This window comes from Tenrec ecaudatus, chromosome 10 (genome assembly GCF_050624435.1).
Source record: "Tenrec ecaudatus isolate mTenEca1 chromosome 10, mTenEca1.hap1, whole genome shotgun sequence".
NCBI classification, from domain to species: Eukaryota; Metazoa; Chordata; class Mammalia; order Afrosoricida; family Tenrecidae; genus Tenrec; species Tenrec ecaudatus.
The window spans coordinates 61014931-61027331 of NC_134539.1; the positions used below are offsets into that span (position 1 = coordinate 61014931).

General features: G+C 44.6%; 1 protein-coding gene across 4 annotated transcripts in view; it reads left to right on the forward strand.

Moving 5' to 3' along the window:
* The window catches only part of RABGAP1 (RAB GTPase activating protein 1), a 166449-nt gene that overhangs the window by 136483 nt on the left and 17565 nt on the right, over window positions 1-12401 (forward strand). For all 4 annotated transcript variants that reach the window (XM_075560458.1, XM_075560457.1, XM_075560459.1 and 1 more), the window contains 4 exons: window positions 2316-2441; window positions 3003-3146; window positions 5694-5735; window positions 6018-6146. In XM_075560458.1, the coding sequence (XP_075416573.1) occupies window positions 2316-2441; window positions 3003-3146; window positions 5694-5735; window positions 6018-6146 (441 nt within the window). The remainder of the gene's footprint in view (window positions 1-2315; window positions 2442-3002; window positions 3147-5693; window positions 5736-6017; window positions 6147-12401) is intronic.

Consider the following 12401-nt stretch of genomic DNA (forward strand, 5'->3'; position numbering starts at 1 on the left):
TAACAAGTCTTAGGATGGTCTTGGAAGAAGGAAGTGTTTGTCCTACATTTGTCTGTCAGAAATCCTTTCTTCCTGGCATACTGTTCCTGACGTCCTTAAGTAGATGCACACTTTCCTGCTCTGGTATTCCCAGTGCCCTTCCCACTGACGACATAGTATAGTTCTCGTCTCGTGTGCAAGAAGGTAAAAAGTACTGCTATTGGGTTTATGCCAAACAGCAGGTATCTAAACTTATCTCTGTGATCAGTGGATGGCTGCAGACAAGGTTTCTCAATAATACACTTCTCTTAGTCTCTTTAGGGTGGCTTTAAAATAGAGGTCCAATCAGAACAGAGGCTTCTTAGGGGGTCTACTGGACCAGTTAAATTCACGTCAGAGAGGTCCGCTCATAAGGTGATGGCGCATGTTTAAGGGGTGAATCCAGAAAGAGTAGTCTCAACCACTTGTGTGTTAGTTTGTCATGCTCTGTTGGCTTGTGTGTTTCAAATACCAGCAGGGTCACCCAGAGTGCACAGGCTTCCGCCAAGCTAACAAGGCTATGGAGAAGGAATCAATCGGCTATCCACTTGTGAGGAGCATAGTGAATAGCAGTGAAATATTGTCAGATACTGACCAGCTCGTGGATAGCAGCAGAACATTGTCAGATACTGACCAGCTCGTGGATAGCAGCAGAACATTGTCAGATACTGACCAGCTCGTGGATAGCAGCAGAACATTGTCAGATACTGACCAGCTCGTGGATAGCAGCAGAACATTGTCAGATACTGACCAGCTCGTGGATAGCAGCAGAACATTGTCAGATACTGACCAGCTCGTGGATAGCAGCAGAACATTGTCAGATACTGACCAGCTCGTGGATAGCAGCAGAACATTGTCGGACACGGTGTTACAAGAAGAGTCCCTCAGGTCAGAAGGCACTCAAGTATGACTGAGGGAAAGCTCAAAGTCAATTCAACCATAATGGCATGGATAGAGTAAAGCCTTTTGAGACATTTCATTCGCTGATGGGACATGACTCAAAATGAATAGAAACATGTGAACATCTATTTATAGTGGGATCATGGTATGGATGAGTGCACAGTGTATTGGGTAAATCTGCATAAGACCTCTTTAAAATGTGGGAAAGCAAGGAGGCTGCTTTGACAAGTAAGTGGTGCCCTTCCCAAGCCGTCGTATTTGTAGTCGCTTCATGTGCAGGTGAGAGTTGGACGAAGAATAAGGAAGGCTGACCAAGAATCAGTGCATTTGAATTGTGGTGCTGGTGTGAAATACTGAAAGTTCGTACCGTGGACTGCCAAAAGAACAACCCAGTCTGTCCTGGACGAAGTACAGCCACAGAGTTCCTCAGAATCAAGGATGACAAGACTTTGTCTCACATACTTAGGACATGTTACCGGGCTAAACTGGCCCCTGAAAAAGGATCTCATGCTTGGTCCAGTAGCGAGACAGTGAAAAAAGAGGATGACCACCATCCAAATGGATGGGTGTGACTGCAACAGAGGGTTCAAGCACAAACCCTGTGGTGAGGCTGCTGCAGGGCCAGGCCGTGTTTCCTTCGGTTGCTGTGCGTTGGAACCAACTCATCTGTGTCCCACAACAAAGGGGTCATTTTGATAGTTTCTCAAAGGACATAGGCTATCTTGGAGGCTTACTAGGAACAAGTTTTCAGAAAATGGAGAAACTGCATTGATGGGGGAAATGTCAGGGGGTGGTCTCAAGAAAATCTGCCGTTTCTATTGCAAACACGCCTCCTCACTCTTCGGGGGTAGCACAGCGACATCCTAAGGCAAGTTTGTTAGGAAGTCACACCCCATTCATCCTGCAGGTCTGATTGATCTTGCTGATCTTAGACTTTGTCTTCTTCCCCAAACTCAAAGATCGCTTCAAAGGAACATGTTCAGAGTCCCTCAGGAGCTTGATGTTTAAATCAAAGATCATGGACTTTGCAGGAAGTGTTAAAGAGATGCAAACACCAACTTCAGAAGGGCAGAGACCTAGGTTGAGGCGATAGTCACAAACAGTAACTTCACATTTTGATACTTTGGTTTAATAAAGGTTTCTGGGAACTTGGTAGCAACACTTTTTGACTTGCCCTTTCCTAGTTCTCTGGGCAGTTCCTTGAGAACAGGGCCATGTCAGACAGAGTATCCACTGTTAAATAGTTGTGAGTGAGTGAATTCTACAAAGCCGTCATGGGCCTGAATTGCTGGATTTCCCTATATCCAGATAAGACAGTAGAAGGAGGAGTTGAATATAGTAAGAACATTTCTATTTATGTTTTTTTATTTTGTTTCCTCTGTTCCCTGTCCTTACAGATGCCTGAAGAGCAGGCATTCAGTGTTCTGGTCAAAATCATGTTTGACTATGGTCTCAGGGAACTTTTCAAGCAAAATTTCGAAGATTTGCATTGCAAATTTTACCAGTTGGAGCGCCTCATGCAGGTAAGAAGGGCGGCCAGCCTGCCTCTGACCCGAGCGCGGGCTGGGGAGAAGCTGGTGATGGAGAGGGTTAGGGAACAGTGGTCAGCGCTTCGCCAGCAAAGGCAGGTTTTGTTTTTGCCATTTCTCACTGGGTGGTGATGGTGCTGAAGACAGGATGTGGATTTGATGCATGTGAGCTGTGAGCTGGGGTTTCTACCGTATAAACACCCAGAAGATCAGATGGCTTTTAGGGCCCTTTCTACAGCAAACATGCTCAAGAAGAATTCACCATTGCTTCCAAGCTGACTGGCTAGGAATTTCCTCACTGGATGGGAGCGGGGAGTTGGAGGTTGCAGAGACTGGCCTTCTAAATACTTGGCCCCATTTGGGGGGGGGTCCCTTTTTCTTTAGTTTGTGCTCTAGAAAGGAGAATTGAGGGCCGGCTTCATTGTGGTTGGGAGGTTTTTAGAAAAACCTTAAGAGTGTGACTTGTATGGCCTATTCTTGGCAGATGTGTGTGTCTCCTGAGTGGGAGTTGACCAGCTGCATGTATGCCCCAAACTAACGAGTTTGCTATTTCAGGAATATATTCCTGACTTGTACAACCACTTCCTGGATATCAGCCTCGAAGCACACATGTATGCCTCCCAGTGGTTTCTTACACTTTTCACTGCAAAATTCCCTCTCTACATGGTCTTCCACATCATCGACCTCCTTCTGTGTGAGGTATGTACCCAGCTCTCGTTCTCAGGACCCTGTGTCAGCCCTGGCAGTTACTGTATTTCAGTGATGGGATATCCAGGTTTAGATATCTCTTCCCTAGGCCACTATTGATCACATTTTGTTAAAATTCTAAGAAAAAGAATAGTAGATAAACTAGTTCATAGTAGATTTGACTGCATTTAATGAAGAAATTAAAAATAATAAATACAATTAAAGTATGTAACAGGAGTCAGAAGTTCAACAGTTACACCGCCTTCCCTGGAGTCTACACCCAGCCTCCAGCCCCCAATTGCTGAGCAGCACTTCAGCCTTCACACCGGTGTTCCAGCCAGAGGGTTGGGGAGTTGTGGGGTAGTAATTAATCGTGTAACACTGCGAAAGGTAGGAATTAAGGGGATTACAAATGCACGGTTCCCCCCAACATTTCCACCTCCCTCCTATTGACCAGAACTTACATGTGTGCTTCCACTTAGTTACAGAAGCGGTTAGGTTATATTTTAGCAGCTTATGAATGTGTTACAAAGTAGATTTCTATAACTAAAGAGAAAACAAATACTTAGATAAATAATAGCCCTTTATCCAACATTTATTTGGGGTTTTGTTTTTTACAGTGTGTTTAAGGAAAAAAACAATAATTTCAAAAAATAAGACAAAGTTATTATACAAAATGTAGGGAGATGTGTAAGCTAAAAGAATTGAAGACGCTTCTAATCCGCAGTCTAGTGGTATCACTACTTTTAGCATTTTGATTTGCTGTGTTAAATGCCTTTTTTTCTGTTTGTATATAATTTCAGTATGGATGATTATATAATAAGGTATATTTAAAATATAATTACCTTATATTTACTGTTTGAAATTTTTTCCTTTTTTTAAAGATTAAAAACATCATTTTATTGGGGGTTCGTACAACTCTTATCACAATCCATACATCCATCCATTGTGTCAAGCACATTTGTACATTTGTTGCCATCATCATTCTCAAAACATTTGCTTTCCACTTGAGCACTTGGTATCAGCTCCTCATTTTTCCCCTCCCTCCCCCTCCCTCCTCCGTCATGAACCCTTGAGAATTTACAAATTATTATTTTGTCATATCTTACACTGTCCAGCATCTCCCTTCACCCACTTTTCTGTTGTCCATCCCCCAGGGATGAGGTTATATATAGATCCTTGTAATTGGTTCCCTCTTTCCACCCCACGCTCCCTCTACCTTCCCGGTATTGCTACTCTCAGCACTGGTCCTGAAGGGGTCATCTGTCCTGGATTCCCTGTGTTTCCAGTTCCTATCTGTACCAATGTACATCCTGTGGTCTAGCCTGATTTGTAAGGTAGAATTGCGATCATGATAGTGCAGGGTTACAGGGGGAGGGGGGAGGAGAAGCATTTAGGAACTAGAGGAAAGTTGTATATTTCATCATTGCTACACTGAACCCTGACTGGCTTGTCTCCTCCCCACGACCCTTCTGTAAAGGGATGTCCTATTGCTTACAGATGGGTCTTGGGTCCCCACTCTGCACTCCCTCTTATTCACAATAATTTGATTTTTTGTTCTTTGATGCCTGATACCTGATACCTTCGGCACCTCGTGAACACACAGACTGGTGTGCTTCTTCCATGTGGGCTTTGTTGCTTCTCAGCTAGATGGCCAATTGTTTACCTTCAAGTCTTTAAGACGCTAGATGCTATATCTTTTGATAGCCAGGCACCATCAGCTTTCTTCACCACATTTGCTTATGCACCCGCTTTGTCTTCAGCAATCGTGTCAGGAAGGTGAGCATCATGGAATGCCAGTTTAATAGGACAAAGTATTCTTGCATTGAGGGAGTACTTGAGTGGAGGCCCAATGTCCAAGATGTTTTATTTCTTGTGCTTGAAAATTTAGGAGATATTACACATTTATACTCAATTTATTTAAAGCCATATTTAAATTATGTCTACTTTTTAAGTATTACAAACCACTATTCGTTAAGTGTTTACTGAGGACCAGATGGCATACTAAGTAGTGTAAAGAAAGTTTGTACGAATTATCTTAGAAAACTCATAGGAGACTATTAGTCCTTTCTGGAAAGGGAGGTCCTAACATGTAAGTGGTTTAACTCGGTCAGCAGATGCCACTGTCTCCTGGGTGTGTCCTTTGCCCCCACCACTCCCAGAGGGCTGGATGCAGGCAGCCCTGAGCAGATTCACTCTGCTTGGTGTACTTGGAGTGTGACAACCCACGATAAAGGAAAAATCCACCAGGAATTATCTCCTGATACCCCACCATTTTCTGCTCTAATGTAATTGGGAATCATGAACCACTCTGAAAAAGTATTCTTTCCTGTTGAATATGAAGATTGGACTCGAATATCGCTCTTTCTCTCAGACAAATGGGAGGCAGAGATTGTCCCAAGTGGCTGTTTAGTGATGGCTTTCTAATTTTTGTTAGCTGAAATACTCCATTTCCTTAAGTTTTCACAATTTCTATGAAATTGTGAGGTATTCTAGGTACAGATGGCACAACCTTCCTGATGTAAACACTGAAAATACTCTTTGTCTTTTTTCTTTCAGGGAATAAGTGTCATTTTTAATGTCGCCCTTGGCTTGTTAAAGGTACGTGCTCCTTTATACACTGAGCTGTGTGTCCTTGCCTGTTCAGCACTGGCAGGATGCTGCTGTGAACTGCCTTTGGAGCAAACCCTCGCCCCGCTCTGGTGTTTCCCTGAGGCTGAGCATGTGGGAGACTTTCACACAGGCAGCTGAACTTTTGGGGGATAAGAAGGGTAACTTTTGGGGGATAAGCAGGTAACTTTTGGGGGATAAGAAGGGGAGATGGGATGCTAACATGCGTCCTGGGGATCTTCATAACAAAAGCTTGCCTTTTCTTTTTTTAAGACTTCCAGGGATGACCTACTATTGACAGATTTTGAAGGTGCCTTGAAATTCTTCAGGGTCCAGCTCCCTAAGAGATACCGATCTGAAGAAAATGCCAAAAAATTAATGGAGTTAGCTTGCAACATGAAGGTAAACTATCCTTGCATAAATTTAAATTACTTTGCTTAATTACAATTCCTGGTCTAACTATTAACAGTTACAGTAGGTAAATAGTAATAATTTATAGTAAGTAGTAATATAATGTTCTTTTGTACTATGAAGTTTTCACCTCCTTTTTTTCTCAGAATATCTTGCATACACATGATCACCTATGAAGTCAATCTCACTCGCCCCCTTACATTCTTAAGAAAGCTATCACCCCATTGTGACAGCAAAGCAAACACAGCGTTGTAGCCCGCCTAGAGACACATAGCTCGTGAGAGGCAGAGTTCAGGGCTCATGATGTCTTTGATGGCAGTCTTGTAATTTCTAAGTTTTATTACTATTGTCAGAAATTCCCAAATTATAAAACTAACAGTACTTGATAAAGAAAAAAAGGCCACTAAAAAGCCTCTCCTTGTGCTTATGTCATAATAATGTCGTTTACAAGAAGGGAAGAACACTAGAATTTGTAGGTGGAGACAAGCAAGCCGGGAATAGAACTAGTCATGTTCGAATTGCTATGATATAAATACAGGGCCCTCAGTGACACAGTGGCTCCAGCACTCAACTGCTAACCAAAAGGTTAGCGGTTCAAATCCCCCCTGCCCGCCGGGGGAAGGATTCAGCCTCCTGCTTCTGCAGAGACCCGCGGCTGTGGGACCCTCTGAGGCGCTCACTTTGCCCTGGAGGCGTGCTGTGAGGTGGGATCCACTCGGACCAGTGGGTTTGGGTGCAGAAAACATTGTCATACTGACTTTAAATGCTTGTGAGCCTCGGTAGATTTTAGGGTTTAAGTGCTCGCACAGACTTGGGGCCTGCATGAGGCAACTGTCGCCAGTAAATTTGGGATCTTGAAGTGATTCCTCTCTGGAAGGGGACCACAAAAAAAACCATAGTAGCCTAAGAAACCATTGAGATCATAAAATAAGATTCATGAATGGGAGGAAAGGGGCAGGTTGTAAAAGAATGAAATGTATCTTCTAAAAGTGTGAATAGTGATTAAAATTAAAACATACTTCACAGGCAGCATTTCATGCGAGTTTCCCATGTGCCAGGCCCTATTACAAAGTCCGTTTTCATGTGAGAAGTAACTAGATCTATAGTCAGTGTTGTGTGAGAAGTAACTAGATCTGTACTCAGTGTCTCCCTGTCAGCTCACTGCCATCGAGCTAATGGTGAGACATAGAGGTCAGGGTAGAGCTGCCCTGTGGGTTTCCAAGACTGTAACTCTTCAGGAGTAGAAAGTCTCACCTTGCTCCCATGGAGTAATTGGTGGTTTTGAACTGCTCATTTTATGGTTAGCTGCCCAATATGTAACCACTATGCCACTAGGGCCTGGTAAGTAGGAAAGGCTCAAGAGTGATGGCTACTACTTTAATTATCTAATTGTGTTTTTTCATCAGATAACAAACAGACCCTTTCCACTAATAATTCCAGTGGGGTTGTGCACAGGGTGAAGATCTCTGAGTCCCTCTCCCCACTTCAGCCTAGCTCAGCCCACAAGAAGACACTGCATCATACTTGCTCATGAGTGCTTCCCTCTAAAACCTACTCTCTGCTCTGTAATTTGCTAACCTCTATTAGTGGCACCTGGCTCCCGAGACCAAAAACCTTGTTGGCGATCCAAATACTCATCTGTCACTTTCCACATCTTGGGATTTCCGACTTCAAAGTACACCCTGAATCCACACGAATCCAGTCCCTTCTTGCCACCTTTATCAGTAACACCCTAGCCTAGTCACCATCATCACTGCTCTTCCGGATTACTTCAGTAGCCTCTGCCTCACCCCCACGACTCTCAGCCCCATCTTATCTCAGAGTTAAACTCAAGCCCTTACTGTGCCTTACAAGGCCCTGCTTCATGTGGCCTGTGGCCATCTCCTGAGCCCATCTCCTATTACTCAGCCCTTTCTAGGCCTCCTAACTGATCTCACATGTGCTGGGCATGGCACCCCTCCAGCCTTTGCACAGGCGTTTGCCCTGGTTCTCTACCTGTAACCTTCTCCAGATGTCTCTTTGACTCAGTCTCCCCATTCTAGCTTCCCTTCATGTGTCATGCCACCTGAGAGGCCTTCTCTAATTACCGCTTCGAAAGTAGCAGCTTAGCTCTAGCTACCCAGTACTCGGCCTTTCCTCCCTCATTGCACTGGTCACTACCTGTTCAGTGCTGAACCCCCAGCTCCTCAGGCAGGATCTAGCATAGAAATGAGTGAAGGGGGGGAACCGACTATAAGGATCTACATGTGACCTCCTCCCTGGGGGACAGACAACAGAAGAGTGGGTGAAGGGAGACATCGGACATGGCAAGATATGACAAAATAATTTATAAATTACCAAGGGTTCATGAAGGAGGGGCACTGGGGAGGGAGGGGAAAAATGAGGAGCTGATGCCAGGGGCTTAGGTGGAGAGCAAATGATTTGAGAATGATGAGGGCAATGAATGTACAAATGTGCTTTATACAATTGATGTATGTATGGATGGTGATTAGAGTTGTATGAGCCCCCAATAAAACTATTTAAGAAAATAGAAAATAAAAATGTTTCCAAGAATGGAATCACAGATTTGACAAATGTGTTAAGTGTAATGGAGAATACTTTGATGGTGATAAGGTTGTTTTGTAAAAAAAATTAAATACTTACCTTTGGGGGGGAAAATCCCGTTTGGGGGGTGGGTATCCCCTCATAGGTAGGGAGATTCAACTGTGAAATTAAGGCTCGTAGACTCAACAAGGTGACCTAGCAGGGCAGTGACAGAGCTCTAGGGGGGATCTGGACCTCCTGACCACATTTCCAGCTTCTCACTGCAAAGTCTTAACAAGGATTTAAGTTGGGTGTGGCAGTACCTAATTTGGCCACAAGATGGGTGTGCTGCTCAAAAAGTCTGTATTCCTTTCTGCCCTTGATTCTTCCACCTTTGTCTTAGTCTCTACGGGTCCTCTTTGCTTCTCTCTTTCTGGGCCTTTCCCTGTTTCTTGCTCTTAAAGCGTATTTATTTTGTAACTGGAATATTTTTGAGTTTTTTGTTTTCATTTCGCTGCTCCTTGAATTCCTCCCTCTTGCTAGAAGAAGGACCTGTCTATGATTGCAGGCAAGCAGAATCCCTTTCTGACACAAGACACAACAGGGGTTCTACTCTGAGATTGGGAGTGGGCCTGCGAGCTCTCGGGCAGCAGGGAGGGTCTTTTTGGATCTAAGGCTTCACCTAAAGGCTCTTTTGCTTTAGAATCCTACTTGTGCTTAAATATGGTTTTTAATCCCTTCATTGGGATTTGTTACTTCACAAGTACATGGAACGTGCCAGACTTCAAAATACCTGTAAGAAAATACCTTGTTACAGAAACCAAATAGCTATATCTCCACATTAATGTAATCCTCAAACATTTGCTATTTAGAAAAATAGAAAACCCTTTGCCATGTGGGAATTTCCATTTTTCACAGATTCTTGAATAGACTCAAGATGAATTTTTAATCCTCGCAGTGGGCACATGAGGTCGTTTTACAGTCGTGTAGACTCATGGTTAGAGACATGAAGTAGTTCATTTTCAGAAAGGTGTGTGACAGGGATGTCTTCGGACTCCACAAGAAGGAAAGGGACTTGGATCATTAGCAGCAGCTGCCACAGCCAGTTCTGATGGGTGAGACAAGCCTCGGCCCTCTTTTCTCCTTTGCCAGTTCTGACGGTGGTTGTCCACAGGACTCTGTCTCATCTGGGTTCAGTAATTAATGGCAATGACTACACTGAATGTTCATACCACACTCGCGGTGATGGGCTCTTTAAGGAAGTTAGCGGGTTACAATTCTGGATCAGATAGATTCAGGATACACTTCTCTGGTGAGGACAGCCTCTTCCCTGCTGTGCTTTTGCCTGGTCTTTGCCCCATGATGTGACCTCTGCCTCTCTCAGTCTGGCTAAGGTATTTTAGCTCTTCTGAGAAATTCCCAGAAGGCAGTCCTTTCTACATGTGCGTCAGCCCAAAGGTGCTCAGTTCTAGCTCTAGGTCAGCAAACCTAGCTTCTCCCGTTAAGTGTCCAGAGGCACTCAGCATTTCTCCTCCTGGGGCCACAAAGTCTTTCTGTCTCAGGCTCAGGTCGTGCTGCTCCTCTGTCCCTTCTCTGGTGTCACAGCTTCCCCAGGATTGAAGAGATTCAGAGTGCAATGACCTCGGAGTCTAGAGGATACCACTCCTGGCCTTTTTCTCTTGATGGTAGTGAAATGCTGCCTTTCTGCTTCTGCACAGGTGACTCTTCTTATACCCAGCACAGTGGTAAAATAACCAATTCCCACCTTAGCGTCCCAGGTTTTATTATCACAACTAACCCTTTGAACAATCATTCACAACTGAATCATATAATCAAGCACTATCTTCCCCCATGTAATCTTACCCAGATCCATCAGGAAAAGAAAAACTACGCCCCCACTGCATGGTCCCACTCAGTTTCTGGTGAGAGTATCAAAGACTGTGGCTTGAAGAGCTACATCAGGAAACTCATTGCACCACTGGGGACTTAGTGGTGCTGAGGTTCAGGTGCAGGAGTTTTCAACTTGACAGCCGATATTTAACTGTCATTGTGCTTTGCTTTTTACGGAAGACTGAATGGTTGGGACAAGAGCCACTTAAACCCATCCATTTTGTGGTGGTGATAACTCAGTCTCAAAAAAAAAAAAAAAGAGGGAACTCAGTCTCTATATCAGAGTTACAAAAAACACGCTCTATACATTATGGTCAAGTTCTGCTTGTTTCATAACTAAACCAGGCTTTAAGCTTATTTCTTAACTTTTTCCCATCCTTTAAACTTGGATTCTGAGTGGGGACCCTTTTTCTCAATCACTCTACAGATCCTCGGTTTTTGTCCGTTGCAATGAGGACAGCAGTGGGCACCGCCTTCCTGTTGGACTGCGGGGTGCTCGTCTCTCGTGGTCCTTATCTGGTTGGACCCTCGCTACTCAGTTGCTTCTTGCCACACAGAAAAATGCTTCCATGGTAGAATCAGGAAGGAAGCCAAATTCCATGTAGTGTTCTTTGAAGGAACTTGCATCTGAACTCTTTGAACAAATTAAATCGAAAACCTCAAAATTAAATAGAATACGTATTAGTTTAAAGTGGTTAGGAGTGCAAGCTGTGGAATCCCACTGACCTTGGCTCTGATCCTGACTCTGGCTGTGCTGTGTGACGCAGTATAGAGTATCACAGCTGGTTGCAGTGGGAGAGAACTAGATGAAGCTGCTTTGAAATGACCACTGCTCTTTACAGAATGATGATCACCCCTCAATCCCTGGTGCTCTTTGACCAGCCTTGTTCTGACCACCTGTGCCCTTGTGTGCTAAGTACTTGCCTGTAGTCGGTTCATACCAGCATCCAAAGATCTGCCTATGGGCCAAGAACTGTGCTCAACACGGAAACATGCTTCAGAGAAGAGCAGGAATCCAGAGTTCCCCTGCGTGGTGTCCTTCTGCTGACCTTGTGTCTCAACATATTGGCTTTTTTACTTTGGGCCTGCCACCAGTCTTACTAGGTCTGCTATTCCCTCTCCTGCCCATCTCAGAAAATTGTCTTGACGGTTAAGTTAGTAAGTGTGTCTGTCCCCAAAATGGGTGGTGCCCCCTGATTCAGGAAGCAGGGCTAGCTAACAGATCTGACTCTCGTCGTCAGCCTTCTTATACTAGAAGGCTGGTGAAATCAGCTTCTCACAGGCAGGCCTGTCGTCACAGAATATTCAAACATGAGATGTAAGCCTTCCTCTGCTCATGTGTGCTTTCGGGGCAGGGGGTGGGGGGGGTAGTGGGGGACGGGACTATAACTCTGCTTAGGGATCCATCGGCTGTGAGTAGTGAAATCCGTTTTATGCTGCCAAGCAGTGAGCACAGCAGGACCCACGTTGACAGCATCCCAAGTGCCAGGGCTCCTCCCATGACATTATACAAAGGCAACTTCACCAGCCCCACTGTACTTCCTACATATGACCTCTGAGGCTCAGGGGCCCCTGAACTCGGTCAAAATGTCACCATATAAAATGGGGAGAGCACATACCTTGAGCTGCAACGTGCACGACTCAGTTTCCTCCCATGGAGTGACTTCATGCATTAGGCATTTCGCAGTGAATAGTTCCGGGGACTTCGCACATTGTGATGTACATGCATGTTGGTGTCGCCAACACCAAGCAGAGCCCACTGTGCATAGATAAACTGCTTCATAAATGGGGCCTCTACTACATCTGTCACAGATGAAAGGGGAGGCCATCAAC